General features: G+C 47.5%; 2 protein-coding genes across 3 annotated transcripts in view; both read left to right on the top strand.

The window, feature by feature from the left end:
- LOC308143338 (connector enhancer of kinase suppressor of ras 3-like) overlaps positions 1-4,280 on the top strand; it is a 52,372-nt gene extending 48,092 nt beyond the window's left edge. The window contains exon 13 of one of the 2 annotated variants that reach the window (XM_080514082.1): positions 1,585-4,280. In XM_080514082.1, the coding sequence (XP_080370208.1) occupies positions 1,585-1,892 (308 nt within the window). In that variant the 3' untranslated portion in view covers positions 1,893-4,280. Of the gene's footprint in view, positions 1-1,581 lie in introns of both variants that reach the window. The other variant, XM_080514081.1, reaches the window with a different exon arrangement.
- A 7,055-nt stretch (positions 4,281-11,335) lies between these two features.
- LOC308143083 (serine/threonine-protein kinase D3-like) overlaps positions 11,336-19,444 on the top strand; it is a 68,158-nt gene continuing 60,049 nt past the window's right edge. Inside the window, exons 1-2 of the mRNA XM_080513764.1 lie at positions 11,336-11,421; positions 14,433-14,908. Of these exons, the coding sequence (XP_080369890.1) occupies positions 14,636-14,908 (273 nt within the window). The 5' untranslated portion in view covers positions 11,336-11,421; positions 14,433-14,635. The remainder of the gene's footprint in view (positions 11,422-14,432; positions 14,909-19,444) is intronic.

The following is a 19,444-nucleotide window of genomic DNA, read 5'->3' as shown; positions in this document are numbered from 1 at the left end:
GAGGAGCTCAGTCACCCTTAGAGATAGGGTGAGGAGCTCAGTCACCCTTAGAGATAGGGTGAGGAGCTCAGTCACCCTTAGAGATAGGGGGAGGAGCTCAGTCACCCTTAGAGATAGGGTGAGGAGCTCAGTCACCCTTAGAGATAGGGTGAGGAGCTCAGCCACCAGGGAGGAGCTCGGAGTAGAGCCGCTGCTCCTCCACATCGAGAGGAGCCAGCTGAGGTGGCTCGGGCATCTATTTCGGATGCCCCCCGGACGCCTCCCCAGGGAGGTGTTCTGGGCATGTCCCTCCAGTAGGAGGCCTCGGGGCAGACCCAGGACACGACCCAGGACACACTGGAGGGACTATGTCTCTCGGCTGGCCTGGGAACACCTTGGGGTGCCACCGGAAGAGCTGGAGGAAGAGTCTGGGGTGAGGGAAGTCTGGGCAACTCTGCTCAGACTGCTGCCTCCGTGACCCGGCCCTGGATAAGCGGGAGACAATGGATGGATGGATGGATTGATGGAGGTTTTAACAGATGAACAGTGTTTAAATGTGATGATCGAAGGGTGTGCATGACGCATCGTTTCACCAGTGAATGGATAGAAATCAAAGTGTTAATAGACTCAGGTTCTGTTTAGTTAAGTCCAGGAGTGTCAAACACATTTCAGTTCAGAGGCCACAAACATCCCAATTTCATTTCATGGAGTGGGTAAGAGAGTTCCATCACAACCTTTAGATTTAAACTTGAAGTTTTGTCCTTGTGGTGCAGAATATATGTGATGAACATTTCCACAAAAATCAGACAAGTACTACAGAAAATCAATACAGTCTCAAAATAAAGTCAATTTGTATTAAACTGCAGATCACAGTGACATGTCCCAAAAACTGTTAAATGGTTATTTTTGGTTATTTGTTTTACAATTTGCTTGGTGGTTTGGAGGATTGGAGCCTCTTGCGGATGGTTTTGGCCCACGGGCCTCATGTTTGACACCCCTGGCTTAAAGTAGTGTTATCCACCTCAAAGGTTGGTGGTTCAATCCTGCCTCTTTCTATCTGTTAAAACCAGGGGTGTCAAACATGAGGCCCTTGGGCCAAAACCGGCCGCAAAAAGCTCCAATCCTCCAAACCACCAAGCGGATTGTCAAAATTTCAAAGAAAACATTGATTTGTCAACAGATTTCTTAAGACTAATGATCCTGAGATCTGAGCTGAGGTATCAGTGTCATGAGAGCTAGCTAACTAGCATTAGCCTCAGAGCGACACTGTCAAGGGGAGTTTGTAAAAATACCCAGAATGCAACAGCTACAGCAGAAGTTTTCTGGACTTTTCACTGTATTTAGGATGAGAAGGCTTCATGTTGAGACTGGGGGGATGTTCAGTAGTAATTGTGATGACATGTTCATCACAACAAAGAAGAAAGTTTACATCTCGAGGTCATTATGGCTCTATTTGACCCATTAGAGATGAAGTTGGACCGTTTGTGGCCCCTGAACTAAAACCCCACTGTGATAAATGTTCTGGGTTGAAAACCTTCCCGGTGTCCTTGCTGTCCAAGTATTTCTACGATGACGTGTGTGTCCCCGGTCTGTCCTCTGAAGCAGGACAGGACGTCCTGCACCGATATCTGAGCAACGAGGGGATCAGCAGCATCACGGAGGAGGAGCCGTGCTACCCGCTGCCCTACCGAGGACACGCCCTGGTCCGGGGCGTCGACCACATCAGAGGCAGCCAGTGCTTCATCAGCGCAGACCTCCACTCCACCGCCACCATCCCGTACCAGGAGGCCACGCCCAACAAGCCCGCCACGGCCGCCTCGGCCGCCGTCCCACCGGCTCCTCCGGCCGTCACCAAACAGTCCGGCTCGCTGCTCGGCGGCTGGCTGGCTCGGCTCCGGCTGCTCAGCCACTGAGGAGGAGGTTCTGTCTCCCCAGCCTGACTCTCCGGAGGACTGTTACATTCCTCAGCAGCTGGAGACAGGAAGTACTGAAATGCTGTTGTGGATCACGGACTGCGAAAACACGTCTCCCTCGGAACCGCCGACCTCATCTAGTATCTGAACAAACAATCTACGTGAGTGAACAGAATGATGCGTCTGAAGCTCCACCTCAGAGCTGCGACCTTCACTTCTCAACCCATTCAGTCAATATCATTTCATTTACATAGAAAGTTTGATGTTTTTATTCTTTTGGCACAAACAGCCCCAATGTCTAAGTAATATGCAGAATAAATCAGTAAAAAATCCTTCTGAAGGCATTCCTCAGGGAACCGTCTTGATCCCCTTCTTGTTTAGGTCTCAGTCTCGTGAATAATGAGCTGAACTACAACTGTTTGTGCACAATCTCACACAAAAAATACTTTTTTAGACAGATTTTTACTAATTTAACTTTGCAAAAACATTGCAACTCTCCCACAGCCTTGACTTGGTTCAGGAGCACTCAACATGAACTCTGAGGATTTTGGTGAAGCAGATACCGAGAAAAAGGAACTCCTCATTACACTGTGCTTTTTCTCAGCACAAAAACCTTCCTATACCTGAAAGAAAAGGTTTTATTTTCCCTTTGAGATTCACATTAAGATCAAACTATATGTGCACGATGAAGTTTTGTACAAATAAAGGTGAAACACTGAAGATAATGTTTCAATATTATTCTCAAATATCTTCATTTTAATTGTCAGCCTGTGGAGCAAATTCCAAAATTTTGGGTCATGGCAGCTGCTTTTATACCAACGTAGCACAAGAACTGCAATGTCTTTAACATGAAACTATAGCTAAAGTTAGGATTCTGTTTTTAGATTGTAAAGTCACAAAGTCTCCTTTTAACTTTAAGCCATCCTGTGTAAACTGGTTTACACAAGAGGGAGACGTCTTCACAGTTTCTACACAGCAGCTCAGCTTTGTCTGAAATACTGCCTTCACGTTCATGCCTGATTATACACACGTGCCTTCAATATAAATGCAAATAAGGTAGCTATCAATCCTACATTGTTTGTCATTGTTGCATAACCAATTGACTCAGCAAAGAGCCGAGTCAAAGAATCCTGAAAAATACCTAGAACCTTCAGTTTTTTGGGCCTTTTTGATGAAAATCTGTTGATCTTCACTGCAGATGAATGAATCTTGTATTGCTTCCAGCTGAGATGAATCTGCTGCTGTTCAAGGACTGAATGAGAAACAGCTGCTGGTGCCTGCTGTCGCCCCCTAGTGGGGAACCACGGGTTTTCACCTCAGGATGTAAACGTCTGAAGAAATGCTGCAGACTTTATGACTGGAAACATTTTACGAAACCTCAGACCTGCTGAACATTCAGAGCACTCCAGAAGCCATCAGTGCTTCCCAGTTGTAAATGTTTCACGCTGTAAATATGCTTCCCCTGGATTTCAGACTTTTATCAGACAATGTGTGATTTATTCACTTTTATCCGATTATTCTGGAGTTTGAAGCTACTTGACCCTCTGAAGCTTTGCAGTAACAATAGATTAATATAGAAGAGATTTTAAGTGTTTGTCACATATCACAGTAATAAATGCTTATTGACCAATGTGGGCAATTTATAATGCTGTATTTTAGGTTGATGTTAATAAAAAGTTTATTTTTCTTTTACTCTGTAAAATGTAAATACTGAATGTGATCAAAATGATTATGAGAAATGTTATCATATTTACACTTCCTGTGGAATCTTCCCAGTTTGAGTTTATTAATAATTTTGGGGGTTTTCATTTCAAGTATTTTCAAAAATGAAATTAGCTCAAAGTGTTATGTTGGAGCAATTTATAATTTAAAAACGATCATGCTTGTGTTAAGTGGCTGACAAGATTGAAGCTGAGAGAAAATCACCTTTATTGTCTCCATATTACATTAATTTCTCAAAAGGTCTTGCTGCCTTTGCAGAATGATCTTCACTCACGTAGGCTTCCTAAACAGTCCCGATAGATTTCAACCATTTCTGATCTCAACATTTTGGCATTTTTCAAAAGACTAATTCCGTTTATTTACTATTGGGGTTTGTTTTTTTGTTTTAGTTTTTTTTTTACAAGAAACTGTTTTTCAGTGGTTCCTTTTAATGAGAAAACTTCTAAAGGGAACCCTCTTGGATCCACTGTTTTAAAATCTAAGGAACTCTTGGTTTTTTAATGGATTGAGGTCTCAGAGAATCTTGTAATATTTTCTTTTCTCTCATAACAAACATGCAAAGACTCAAATTTGTGAAACATAACTTTATGGAAATGCTTGAACTAAAGAAAACAAACTGCAGCTGTCAGGACACAATGTTTTGAATTTTGATTGTCATTTTCAACATTCTGTCATATTTACATGTTTTAATAAAAGCTACTTAAAGTGCTGCTTATAGTTGCAATTCTCTGTGAAGGTTTCCCCCCAAAAGGTGTGTGTGACTGTGTGTGTGTGTAAGATTTTTGCAAATAATAGATTATTTTCTTCTTATCAATATATATTTTTATATATTTTAAAATGCTGGATGGATAATTTTATGAAGACATAATTATTAACATTCATTTGAAATCTGCATCATATAAATAGTTTTATATATGCTTTGTGGAGCAAGGTTGAAAAAAACTGCATGATGACTCTAATAATACTAAAAATTAATACCAACAAGTATTAAAATAAAATAAATCCCTGTAATGTGAGAGCATTGGTTAGTTAGTTCCTTGGTTTGTTTGTTCATTTATTCGTTAATTGGTTGTTTGATTTGTTGGTTGATTGGTTGGTTGGTTGATTGATTCATTGGTTAGGTGGTTGGTTGGTTGTTTGGTTGGTTGGTTGGTTGGTTGGTTGGTTGGTTGGTTGACAGGATAAGTCAACCACTTGTGTTCAGATTTGGATAAGAAGCTCAGGTGAACAGATAATGGGACAGTGGATGAGGACGTTTTCCTCCCTGGGGGAGGCATGAGTGTCTTTGTCTTGTTATAAATCTCACTTTCAGGTTTTAAATATTTTTATTTTACTTTTTCATATTAGATACTTCCAGTTGTTTTTCTTTTTTAATTTGACTTTCCTCCACAAGAGGGAGCTCTCGTCATTCCGCAGGCTGAGGATCAGCGTGTGGGACAACATGCTCTAAACATCTGTGGCTCTACAAGTAATGTGGGACTGGGAGCTTCTCTTTACCTGGTTAACTGGTGACTTTAACTACCTGTGTGTGTGTGTGTGTGTGTGTGTGTGTGTGTGTGTGTGTGTGTGTGTGTGTGTGTGTGTGTGTGTGTGTGTGTGTGTGTGTGTGTGTGTGTGTGTGTGTGTGTGTGTGTGTGTGTGTGTGTGTGTGTGTGTGTGTGTGTGTGTGTGTGGAGAGAGAGAGAGAGAGAGGGGCAGTTTGTCTCTGGGATCAGCTCGCAAGTCTTTTGGCCTTAAACTGAATAAAGAGATAAAAGATGAATGAATGGTTGTAACTGATAATTGATGATGAGAGAATGAGATGACCACCATCAGTGCAGTACATTTTCTTCAGTGGTGAGTCTTTGGACGCTGGCTTGCTCATCAGTGAACTGGTCAGTCAGTCAGTCAGTCAGTCAGTGAGCTCAAAGGACCATGGGAAGTGCTCCTCATCTTTTTGTTTATGTGTTGTCTTGGTTACGTGTTGGTCATTTCATGTCTGAGTTGTTCTATTCTTGTCTAGTTATTGTCCAGTACATTCTTGTTGCCTTGCCTGTAAACAATTAGTGTCCATGATGTGTGCCACCCGGAGGTTGGGGCTGAGCACCCCCCCTCGGACGGACACATGTTTAGGTGGTTCAACTCAAGACCTTCCTGAGCATTCCTCAGTCTCATGGTCCCTGTATGCACACTGTGGTGCTACACTGGTGTCAGAAGTGGGATCAGGATGGAATCACCAAAAGAGCACAACCATCTTTTCCCAAGATGCAGCTGGCCGCAGCCCAGAGAGGATGCCCAGTCACCTGGATGATCACAGCGACCTCGCCGTTACCACGACAGCGAAGTCCCCGCTACGTTCCTGCCACAAGCTGCTGCACCAAGAGCGGCGGTGAAGCTGCCGAAGTATGACGACACCAACCCGCTTGAGCTGTACCTCAAGCAGGTGCGCGTCACGGCGGCGCACAACGGCTAGAGAGAGCAGGACACCACCATACATCTTGCCCAGTGCAGCAGATACTCCTGGGCCTGGCGCTGGAGGAAGATCTGGATGTGGGTGCGCTGACCGTGGTGCTCAAGTGGCAGGTTGGGTGACGGTGGAGAGAGAAAAGCTGAACAGCCACTGCCGCCAGGATGAGGAAAGCCTGGGCACCTTCGCTGCTGATGTCCACCTGCACGCCCAGCGGGGGTACCCCAGCTTCCCCTTAGGGTCCCAGGAGGAGTTGGCTCTCCATGCTTTCCTGCAGGGACTTATCCCCCCGAACGGCTCCGCCAGGGCGTCCGCCTCGCAACACCCGAGACCCAACCCTTTCTCCGGTTCCACCACTGAGCCACTTGTGACTCTGGGAAGCCTCTGGGAAGCCTGCGTCTATGCTGCACGAGCGACCGTTCCGCTGGAAGCCCAGACTCTAACGCTGCACCGGCTCAGCCCCACACATCCACCTGCGTCCCCACCAGTGATGCCTTACTATTTCCAAACCAGGAACCACATTAAGGTTACTTGTCCAAGTGACTGCGTTAATATTATAGCGTCCCACAAGGCGAGTTTCTTGTCTGCAAAGCCGCTTTATTATTAAACAGAAAGGACCGCTCCCCCGTTCTCCTCCCAACAGAACAGAGTAAATACAACAAAGAATGAAGGTTAAAGGTTAAATATGTACCAGCAGGTGCAGGAGGCCGGGATCAGCAGTTATCATTTTTATGTTCAGACGATGAAGGGTGTTGTCGGCAACTGCTGAAAATAACTAAAAAAGTAACTTGTAATCTAACTTAGTTACTTTTAAAAACAAGTAATTGATGAAGTAACTGAGTTACCTTTTAAAAGATTAACTAGTAATCAGTAATCAGATTAGTTTTTGAAAATAACTGTGGCAACACTGCCCCCCACAAACTGGCTTCCGCTAAACGCCGGGCTGCAGCGGACATGGTCAGTGACGTGGCTGCTGCAGGAGTCTGACAGCCCGTGGGCGGTGCCAGCTGTGCAGGTCAAAAATAAAATGGTGACTGGCGGTTCTCCGTGGATTATCAACGCTTTAATGGCGTCACAAAGAGGGACTCGTATCCCCTCCCCGACATCAACGATGCCCTGGACTGGGTCACGGGGTCCACCAGGTTCAGCTCCCTCGACCTGCGGAGCGGCTCCTGGCTGGTGGAGCTGGCCCTCGATGCTAAACCCAAGACCGTGTTCACCATCGGCCAGGGACGGTGGCAGTTCTGAATGATGCCCTTTGAACTTTGTAAAGTGCCAGCGACATTTGTATGGCCGATGGAGAGAATCCTGGCTGACGTTCTCCAGAGCCGCTGCATCGTCAACCTGGACGACCTGCACATAGACGAGTATGAGGGGGCCCGGGCCAACCTGAGGGTGGTCTTCACTGCCATCCACCGGGCCGGGCCGGGACGAGCCATGCTGGAGCTTAACCCAGCTAAGTGCCGCCTCCTGACCAGAGAGACAGAGTTTCTGGGTCACGTGGTCAGTGAGTATGGGGTGGCAACAGACTCAGCCAAGGTGGCCATGGTTAAAGACTGGCCCTCCCCCGATGAGCTGCGGAAATTCTTGGGACTTGCGTCCTACTACAGGCACTTCATCAGAGGCTTCCCTACGATCGCCAGTCTGCTCCCCCGGATGGATGAAGGGCAGCCGTACCGGTGGGGACGATGCCTGTGCCACGGCGTGCCTCCCCACGCCTCCCTCACCTGGCTGCTCAGCTTCAAGCAGCCAGAAGAGCAGTTGGTGTGGTGGTTAGAGACTTTGGTGTGGTGGTTTTAGAGGCAGAGCTACGACTTTGAACGCCAGCGTCGAGCGGGGCTTCTCCAAGGCAACGCAGACGCTTTGCCCTTTTAACCCTGGGTAGAGGCGGAATGGTGGCCAGAGTGGACAGAGTGGCTGAGGTGTCAGCTCAGAGCCAGGAGCTGAAATCGTACCACTCCCAGCTGGACACCATCGAACTCCGTGACGGGTTGCCATATCTGCGATGGCAGGCTCCAGGGTGCAGGAATGACGTCTTCCAGCTGCTGGTTCCTGATGCACGCCGCTCTCAAGTCCTCCGGATGACGAACGGCTCGGAAGCAGTGGGCCACTACAGGAATGCCAAGACTCTTTGGGGTCTCAGGGGGCAGTTCTACTGGCCTGGCCGCCGTTTTGACGTAGAGTTCCACCTCCACTGCTGCGACGACCGCACCGCTCAGAAGGGCCCACCCCAACGCTCCCGTGCTCTGCTGCAGCAGTACCTGCTGGGGGCTCCAATGGAGCAAGTGGGAGTGGATATCCTGGGGCTGTTTCCAGTGACGGACGCCAGGCACTGCTACGTCTTTGTGGATGTGGATTATTTTACAAAGTGGCCTGAGGCATATGCAGTGCCAGATCAAAGTGCAGCCACCACAGCGGAGAAGCTGGTGGAGGGGATGTTTTCACACTTCCGGGTCCCCACTGAGCTCCACAGAGACTAGGGCAGGAAGTGTGAGGTGCAGGTGTTTGGCCTCGGTCTGCCAGAGGCTGGGGGTGCACAAGACCCGGACCACAACGCTTCACCCCCAGAGCGACGGGCTGGTGGAGCGATTCAACCGCACCCTGGCCACCCAGCTGGCCATTCTGACCAGATAACACCAGCTGGACTGGGACCGCCATCTGCCCCTGATTCTGTGGTCGTACCGCAGTGTTGTGCAGGAGTCCAGCCAGTGCACACCTGCGGTCCTCATGTTCGGACGAGAGCTCCGGACACTGGTGGACTTGGTGTTCGGGGCGCCGTCGGAATGGGAGTTCGCGGGAGGACCAGAGATGGATTATTATCGCAGACTGAAGGACCGTCTGCACACCGTCCATGAGTTCTCTCGCCAAGCGCTGGGGTGAAATAGAAACTGGCTTATGACACACGGTGCCGTGGACAGGTGTTTAATCCTGGGGACAAGGTGTGGATTTACTGTCCGCTTTGGAAAAAGGTCTTTTTGCGCCATTTGCCCTAAACTGAGCAGCCACTAGCAGGGACTGAGCGAGGTGCTGGACAAAATCTCAGATGTGGTGTACCGGGTCCAAAGGACCATGGGAAGTGCTCCATTAACTTTGTTTATGTGTTGTCTTGGTTACCTGTTATCATTCCATATCTGAGTTGTTCTATTATAGTCTAGTTATTGTGCAGTGTTCCATTGTGCATTGTTGTCGTCTTGCCTGTAAACAATGTGTCCATGATAGGGTGAGCGCCCCCCTCCGAGCGACGCAATAAAGACCTTCCTGAGCATTCCTGTCTCCTGGTCCCTGTATGCGTACTGCCGCACTACATTCATGTACATGCATATATACATATGTCAAATCATACATGTACAGAAAACGTATTTTCAACAAATGAACAAGTGCTAGTGGTAAAAATAAAACACCGCAAAACAACAAGAAACCCTCGGATCCTCCGCTTCCTCCTCCTCCTCCTCCTCCTCCTCCTCCTCTTCCTCCCCATTCTCCTCCTCCTCCTCTTCCTCCTTCTCCTCCTCTTCCTCCTCCTCCTCCTCTTCCTCCTCCTCCCCCCTCCCAGCCACAGTCTGGCTGTTTGGAGCGTTGATCGTCGGGAGCTGCAGAAAGTTTATGAAGAACAACGTGCAGACCGAGTCTGAGCGTCTCTGTCATCCAGCTGAAAGCAGCGAAGAACCGCGGAGCAGAGAGAGAGAAGACCCGGGGAGGAGAGAGAGGAGACCCGGGGAGCAGAGAGAGAAGACCCGGGGAGGAGAGAGGGAGAAGACCCGGGGAGCAGAGAGAGAGGAGACCCGGGGAGGAGAGAGAGGAGACCCGGGGAGGAGAGAGGGAGAAGACCCGGGGAGGAGAGAGAGGAGACCCGGGGAGGAGAGAGAGGAGACCCGGGGAGGAGAGAGAGAAGACCCGGGGAGCAGAGAGAGGAGACCCGGGGAGGAGAGAGAGAAGACCCGGGGAGCAGAGAGAGAAGACCCGGGGAGGAGAGAGAGAAGACCCGGGGAGCAGAGAGAGGAGACCCGGGGAGCAGAGAGAGAAGACCCGGGGAGGAGAGACAGGAGACCCGGGGAGCAGAGAGAGGAGACCCGGGGAGCAGAGAGAGAAGACCCGGGGAGGAGAGAGAGAAGACCCGGGGAGCAGAGAGAGGAGACCCGGGGAGCAGAGAGAGGAGACCCGGGGAGCAGAGAGAGAAGACCCGGGGAGGAGAGAGAGGAGACCCGGGGAGGAGAGAGAGGAGACCCGGGGAGGAGAGAGAGGAGACCCGGGGAGGAGAGAGAGAGAAGACCCGGGGAGGAGAGAGAGAAGACCCGGGGAGGAGAGAGAGAAGACCCGGGGAGGAGAGAGAGAGGAGACCCGGGGAGCAGAGAGAGGAGACCGGGGGAGCAGAGAGAGGAGACCCGGGGAGCAGAGAGAGAGGAGACCCGGGGAGCAGAGAGAGAAGACCCGGGGAGCAGAGAGAGGAGACCCGGGGAGGAGAGAGAGGAGACCCGGGGAGGAGAGACAGGAGACCCGGGGAGCAGAGAGAGGAGACCCGGGGAGGAGAGAGAGGAGACCCGGGGAGGAGAGAGGAGACCCGGGGAGGAGAGAGAGAAGACCCGGGGAGGAGAGAGAGAAGACCCGGGGAGGAGAGAGAGGAGACCCGGGGAGGAGAGAGAGAAGACCCGGGGAGGAGAGAGAGGAGACCCGGGGAGGAGAGACAGGAGACCCGGGGAGCAGAGAGAGGAGACCCGGGGAGGAGAGAGAGGAGACCCGGGGAGGAGAGAGGAGACCCGGGGAGGAGAGAGAGGAGACCCGGGGAGGAGAGACAGGAGACCCGGGGAGCAGAGAGAGGAGACCCGGGGAGGAGAGAGAGGAGACCCGGGGAGGAGAGAGGAGACCCGGGGAGGAGAGAGAGGAGACCCGGGGAGGAGAGAGGAGACCCGGGGAGGAGAGAGAGGAGACCCGGGGAGCAGAGAGAGGAGACCCGGGGAGCAGAGAGAGGAGACCCGGGGAGGAGAGAGAGGAGACCCGGGGAGGAGAGAGAGGAGACCCGGGGAGGAGAGAGAGGAGACCCGGGGAGGAGAGAGAGAAGACCCGGGGGAGCAGAGAGAGGAGACCCGGGGAGGAGAGAGAGGAGACCCGGGGAGGAGAGAGAGGAGACCCGGGGAGGAGAGAGGAGACCCGGGGAGGAGAGAGAGGAGACCCGGGGAGGAGAGAGGAGACCCGGGGAGGAGAGAGAGGAGACCCGGGGAGCAGAGAGAGGAGACCCGGGGAGCAGAGAGAGGAGACCCGGGGAGGAGAGAGGAGACCCGGGGAGGAGAGAGAGGAGACCCGGGGAGGAGAGAGAGGAGACCCGCTGCACCATCAGATGTTTCCCTCTTTATTTCAACTCTCCAGGTATTAAACTATTATATATAACTAACATAATGTGGAAAAACACAAATCTGTGGCTTAACTTCATTCTTTTTTTTTAAATGACCATATTCATTGGACAAACCTCCACATTAAATAAAGCTCACTGTCAAGATAACTTGTGGTTCATATTTACTAGTGAATTGACCTATTGTGTTTCATTGTAGAAATATCCACATTGTGACTCAATAACCCAGACTGATATTGACAAATACAGTATTTAAGAGTTATAATGTAAGGGTGAGCCTGCCCTCAGCCCCTGCAGGCTGGGGTCAGCTCCAGCACCCTGAACTGGAAAAGCAGGAGAGGAGGTGGATGGATGGAGTGCAATGCGTCATATTTTGTTAATTTTATGTTTGAAATCACATTGTTTAGTTCCACTTTTAACAGGAACTGACAGCTTACTTGTATTTGATCTTTCTGTAAAGCATATTTTTCACGTTTGGTCAAATACATTGGTGATTTTTGTTTTTTTTTAAGCTAAACCTTTTTTTTTCTTCCCTAATTAGGGTGATAGTTTGTTCAAGTTTGTTTCCAACCAATTTGTATCTGTGAGCCCCACATAGTTTATGGCTGGGCTATTTGGGTACAGAATGACCTTGGGCTACACATTAACAGCCTATAGGACCCAAGTCATCAAACCGAGAGGGACCATGTAGGCTCACTAATGTGGGCTTCCTTTAATCGGTCAATAATAGAAAATGTTTGCATGGGCTGACAATGGGAAAGCATATGGGTTGACTAAATGGGTTAAATGTGTAAAAACACCATTAGAACCACATGGGCTGACTGTATTGGTTCAGTGAGGTCGCCCATATATGGACTAAGGGGTGAAGACAGCAATGGGCACACTTGGTCAAACCTTATTGTTAAGACTTGGACCAGTACTTCTCAATTATTTTCTGTTCTCCCTCCCTAGAAAGAAGAAAATATTTCACTCTGCCACAACTATAAATAGTACAATTTGTCTATGAAATCGTTATAAGTCCAACTCTACATAACATTGTATCCTTATTAACATTAAACAAAACAAAAAAGAAAGAAATATAGATCAATTTACAACAAGGAATAACTTTGTTAACATTGTTTTTAGTCTGTAACAGAAAAGTTTTAAAGTGCATCAATTTGACTGCAATTTAAAAACAAAAAAACACTTATTTAAACAATTTCTTTGACCGGTTTGAACCATTTGAAATTGAAAAAATAAATTAAATAAACTCACAGAATACTAATACATTCAAATTGGTCAGCAAGTCTTTGAGTTTATCTAGCAGCTGTTGTTGAAGATCTTTATAAATGTCATTTATACTATACGGAGGGATTGTTTTGATGTGTGCAGCTCTGGTTCACGCAGCGTGACAGAGACCGTCAGCAGCAGGCAGGACCAGCTCCTCTGCGATGGTCTGGGCATTTTTGCACTAAGCTATTTGGTACGTTAGCTTCTGTGACGCGAACAGTGCTGGCTGCTTTACTGAAGTCGCGTTCACACGGTGATTGTCGGCAATATTCGGGATGTTTTCGCTCAAGCGGCTTATCGGCGTGATTGGATGTACTGTCTTTAAGTGACGCCTTCATGCTGCTGGCAGCGGAGTCCCCGAGGTTCTCAAAGAAACCTCGGTCCCCACGTCACTATGAACATGGCTCAACTTGAGTAGCAGTACACATGCCAGGCCATTAGGGGCGCTGTGACTCACCAGCTACACCAAAAACACAGAAGACTGCACATAGAAATTTAGAAGTAGATTCCTGTTTATAACTCCAGTTCTATAGGTTTATGCTCCTGCTCCTCCGGCTGCTAGCGTCAGTAGCTTCTGCAGCTCCACCGGCGCTTGTAGTCCCTGATCGTTGTGGTTATTTGATGACATCACGGACCGCGGTGGGGGGGAGAGGGGGCGCAATTCTGTCATCTTTTTTTCCACAGATAATCGTCTTATAGTACGGCAAAAAAAATAAGGATGTTCCCCGGGGTCATCCGTGCCCCCCTCACATTGCTCCGCCCCACTATTTGACAAGGACTGACTTGGACAAACACAATCATTACCATATAGGTCAATATATGGGTTGAAGGTAGTACACAAATAGGTTTACCCATATGACGGTTGAATATGAGGAACTACACATTGAATGACCAGATTTCAGCCCAAATTGGCCTCATGTCATACCAAAATCCATCCTAAAGGTGGAACCCATAGCTCCGTGTTGAATCAAATCTTTGAGGAGTACGAGTACTCTACGCAGTATTGCAGTGTTTTTCAACCTTTCTTGAGCCAAGACACACTTTTTTATTTGGAAAAATCTGGAGGCACACCACCACCCGAAAATGTTAAAATGTGAAACTCTTTAGCCTATATTAACAATATAAAGTCTTTCTCATCAATGCTTTATCAACAGGAATCGAATAAATACAGGAAAAAAAGTATTTCCCAGTTTCTTTTTTTTTAATAGTGCCTCCCTCAGTGTGAAACCTGGACCTGATGGATGAAGAGCTGAGATCCTGGTTCACATTCTTCCTTTTCAAAAACTTCTCCATCACTGTCACTGACACAGTACTTTGATACAAGATGGTAGCAGGAGGTGGAGATGAACCACACTGACATCTTTCAGTTTCGATTTCACTGGCAAAGTTCTGTGCTGCCATCTATTGGTATTGAATAGATATTTAATATCAATAATTATTAATAATATAATAATGGTATTTAATATGAGTATTAATACATGATTACTCTTCAACACACTGCTCTCACAGCTGACAGCGGCTGTGAGAGCAAATGTTTTTTTAGAAAAAATGTAAATTGGATAATTCCCCCCTGCACACCTGACGAGATCTCACGGAACACCAGTGTGCCGCGGCGCAGTGGTTGAAAAACACTGCAGTATTGGACTTGATGCAGGTATCGGTACATCCCTGATAAACATGTTTGATCGATGAACTTTTGAACATTTTGTTTTGTACAGATGTTCTGAGCAAACATGTCATGGACCTCTCCGTCTCGCAGGTTTCAGGACATGTGAGGATCTCAGTGTGACGACCTGCTGGGATGTGCTTCGATGAACTCAGAGAAGCGTCACGGGGAGACGTACTCCGCGTCGCACAGGAATTGTGAAGCAGCGAGACAGGCGACGCTCGGTTGATGCTTTTCTTTTGGACGTCGTTCCCCCACGAGGCCTTGCCACTGCCAAGACGACGTCGCAGATAACGATGTCGGCCGACCACAGTCCGCCGCCGGCCCCGCCTCAGCCTGCGGCCCCGCCCACCCCGTCGCCGTCACCCAGCCCGCCCGCCACCGTCTGCGGCCGCCTGTCCAACGGCAGCCAGACGGCGCTCAGCCCCACCAAATCACGGGGGTCGTTTCACGGCGGCGTCTCCTTCCTGCTGCAGATTGGACTCACCAGGGAGACGGTCACGCTCGACCCCGGCGACCTGTCGCTGTCTGCAGTCCAGGAACTCATCTGCTCCATCGTGGACCAGAAGGTAAAACCTGTTTGGGCTTTACACTGGGTACACACTAAAACACACGCACTGGAAACGCTGCCTTCATACTTTCGATTTGAAAATGATGTCCTTTTATTAATGTTTATTGTTTTTGTAATGAAACCACACACACCTGCAGCTGAGAACAATACGCTACAAGTATTAACACTGGTCTGTCCACATACTAGAATGTGGACAGACCACCAAGTAGGATTGTTATTACGGTGACTGTCAAAATAAAACTACCAAGTAGGATGGTGTGGACTCAAAGATGAACTGATTAAAATTGGTGTTGTGCACATTTCCTCACTGTAGAGATCCTGAGTGTGGACAGACACCATTACACAACAATGGGAACGCGTACGCAGGGCGGAGGCTTCATGACTCTGGGTTTCCAAACACGTCACAAATGTGGAAATGACAAAAATGTTTCAGTAATTGATGTGATTTCTGTTCACACAGTCTGAGTCAGTGTTAAAAACGTAGTGTGTGATTGTGCAAGAATCCGCTCTGAGATCTGATCTCTCATCACCTACTGGTTTTTTGCTTTTACAGCTTTCACTGCACTAATTTACAGCAACATGCAGGCACATAGTTTGTTCTAATGGCTTTCAGCGACTTGCTTTCACTTCCTGCAGACTTGCCTTAAACTCAACTAACGGCTTTGTGCCTGATTCCAAATCTCTTGTTTCTTCTGAAGACATTCATCCAATCAGATTCTCACCCTGACCAGTACTGAAGAACCAGTTCACACACTGATGCATGTGGAGCCTTTTGGTGACATCATATTTACTTCCCTTCATTTCCTTCAGACCTACAGTAATTCTCAACTATAAGTACTACTATACTATACGGTACGGTACTATAGGTACTTGCTGAACAAACACACTAAAGTAAATGTGTCTTTGAGGGAAATTCCATTGTGTTATAATCATATTGTGCCTACAAAATAGAAGACCTGTTTACATGACAATGGAATCAAGTGAAAACAGAAAACTTTACTTTTGTTGTGTTTTGGGAGTCTGTTTACACCACAATGTACACTGGAAACGTAACTTTTTGCAACGGCTAACAAGGTGGAACTTTTCCAAACTGCCCAGTCTGTCTCTGTGGAAACGGCGAAAATTGCTCACAATTGTTACTGCTGAGCTCCGTGGGTCGTCACTGGAAGTGTTGGCGTGTAAAGTGAGTCAAGGCCCTTCCTCATGAGAACGCTGTTTCATGTCACCAAACATAATAATAATAATAAGCATTATTATTATTATTATTATTATTATTATTAGTTTTTTAAAGGCTTCCAGAGCGGGTACATTTGAAAATGCTGCTTTTGCTTTAGATGGGCAAGACACACATTTGTGGAAGGTGATGATGTCATCACGGCCCCCTTACGACCCAATCCCATGACGTCACTTGACAAAAAACAACGGTACATATATACTCCAGATGAACTACATATGTACTATAGATGTACTACAGATGTACTACATATGTACTACAGATGTACAGATGTAACTTCAGGTCCATATCAAACCTGCCTTTCTTAAGTAAGATTATTGAAAAGGTGTTTTTTATACAACTGCATGCTTTTATGGCACAAAACAATGAGCTAAATGTTTCCCAGTCTGGACTGAGGTCAAACCACTGAAACGGCTCTTATTAAAGTGATGAATGTCTTCATGAGCAGTGACACTTCCAGGGCCTCCGTTTGACTGTCACTGGATCTTAGTGCTGCTTTGGACACAGTTGACCACCACATCCTGCTGGACGCACTGGAACAATGGGTGGAGTTCTGCCACTGCACTAAGTTGGTGTAAATCCTACTGCAATTCTGTGTCAATAGCTAATTATGAATGTGAGCTAATTAAAAGGACTTGTGGGGTTCCTCAAGGCTCCATCCTTGGGCCCTTTTATTTAACATGTACATGCTCCCACTGGCTCAGATCAGGAACATTACACCACCTGCCTGAGGGTGGAGCACATTACACCACCTCACTGAGGGTGGAGCACATTACACCACCTGCCTGAGGGTGGAGCACATTACACCTCCTCACTGAGGGTGGAGCACATTACACCTCCTCACTGAGGGTGGAGCACATTACACCACCTCACCGAACATTGCACTACCACACTGAGGGTGGAGCACATTACACCACAACACTGAGGGTGGAGCACATTACACCTCCTCACTGAGGGTGGAGCACATTACACCACCACACTGAGGGTGGAGCACATTACACCACCTCACTGAGGGTGGAGCACATTACACCTCCTCACTGAGGGTGGAGCACATTACACCAGCACACTGAGGGTGGAGCACATTACACCACCTCACTGAGGGTGGAGCACATTACACCTCCTCACTGAGGGTGGAGCACATTACACCACAACACTGAGGGTGGAGCACATTACACCACCTGCCTGAGGGTGGAGCACATTACACCACCTCACTGAGGGTGGAGCACATTACACCTCCTCACTGAGGGTGGAGCACGGGTCATGTGCTCCACCCTCTCCACTGCCTGTGTATCAAAGGATGGACTTGAGAATGTTTCTTCTGGTCTCTACAGCTCTGAATGGGTTAATCTGGGGCCTAAATAATCTCAGATTGACTTTAGAGTATAAATCCTCCAGACCTCTGAGGTCCTCAGAAAAAAAGGTGAAGCAGTTTTTAGTTCCTACCTCCTCTGTGGAACAAACTTCCTGAACACCTGCTGAAACTCTCTTCTTTTAAATCAAGACTTCAAACGTTCTCTTTTGCACAGGTTACACAGGTTCTACTAACTTTATTAAACTTATCTTAATTAATCTCTTACTTTATTATACTTTTTATGCTGTTTTTAAAACTTTTATATTTATTTTATTAATATATTTCTTATGTCTTTGTAAAGCTTTTCTGTATTTCTTTCATTTCTTTGACTTCTTTATAAAGCACCATGAATTGCCCTGTTTGAATGGTGCTCTATAAATAAATCTGCCTTGCCTTGCCTTACACCCTCCAGATCGAGCTGCAGAAGCTACTGATGCTAATTGCGTTAATGAGACAATATGTTAGATTTCTGGAATCTGTGGCTGAGCAGGAGTATTCTCTGTGTCTTTTCTGTGGCGGAGTGACAGCGCCACCTACAGGCCTGGCATATGTACGAGGCTGTTTTGAGCCGTGTTTCTGCCATGTGTGGATGGAATTCTTTTCAAGAACGACCTGGAGAAAAAAAGATTGTTGTGTCTTGTGTTCTCCTGAATCTGGCTGAAACTGCTGCTAACAACTCACCTGAGCCTTCAAACACTGGATTTACCTAACGGGTACTTCAGCGCCTGTCCTCACTAAGACAACAATTCCCCACAATGTGAGTGTGTGAAGAGATTTACGACCACAAAACACAATAAATACAAACACACAGACACACAACCATGTTTTCCTGCCTTTTAGAGAGCGTATTGACATACATTCTTTGTCTTGCATACAAAATCTAATATTTGCCTAAACTACTTGTTGTCAAACACAAACCTCAACACGTCATGTCTTCATGGAACACCTGATGAAAACGTGCAAACAGTAATTGATACACACACTCCAGACCCTGCATAGATGTCGGTGTGAATGAGTGTGAGATTGTTCATGCAGTTGGGTTCTATTGCCGTTTGTTCGTTGCGTCTGTTGAGGGAAAAGTCTCTCCACTGCAGATGTTACTTCCCGGTTGGCGTTGCTGAGTCAGCACTGTGTCCTTCCTCTTTCGTGCGTGTCGGAGCAATCTGGAGGGTTTCAGGGGGAAATGGTGGCCAATCACAGTTTGGTAAGACTTTGGTCATCACAGCAGCCGCCAGGGGTTTTGGTGCTTTAGCCAAGTGGAAAGAGATGCTGAGAGACGAGACTGGCGCTTTGATCGACAGAAAAATGAAGGCCAGCGTTCTGTTCTGTTCCATTCCATTCCATTCCATTCCATTCCCTACTCTACTCTTCTATACTCTACTCTACTCTACTCTACTCTACTCTACTCTACTCTACTCTTCTATACTCTACTCTACTCTACTCTACTCTACTCTACTCTACTCTACCCTACCCTACTCTACTCTACTCTACCCTACCCTACTCTACTCTACTCTACTCTACCCTACTCTACTCTACTCTACTCTACTCTACTCTACTCTACTCTACTCTACTCTACTCTACTCTACTCTACTCTTCTCTACTCTACTCTACTCTACTCTACTCTACTATACCCTACCCTACCCTACCCTACTCTACTCTACTCTACTCTACTCTACTCTACTCTACTCTACTCTACTCTACTATACCCTACTCTACTCTACTCTACTCTACTCTACTATACCCTACCCTACTCTACTCTACTCTACTCTACTCTACTCTACTCTACTCTACTCTACTCTACTCTACTCTACTCTACTATACCCTACCCTACTCTACTCTACTCTACTCTACTCTACTCTACCCTACCCTACCCTACTCTACTCTACTCTACTCTACTCTACTCTACTCTACTCTACTCTACTATACCCTACCCTACTCTACTCTACTCT

This window comes from Blennius ocellaris, assembly GCF_963422515.1.
Source record: "Blennius ocellaris genome assembly, chromosome: 18".
In the NCBI taxonomy this organism is placed as follows: Eukaryota; Metazoa; Chordata; class Actinopteri; order Blenniiformes; family Blenniidae; genus Blennius; species Blennius ocellaris.
The sequence above is the reverse complement of the archived record's forward strand: the minus strand, read 5'-3'. Positions and strand labels throughout refer to the sequence as shown.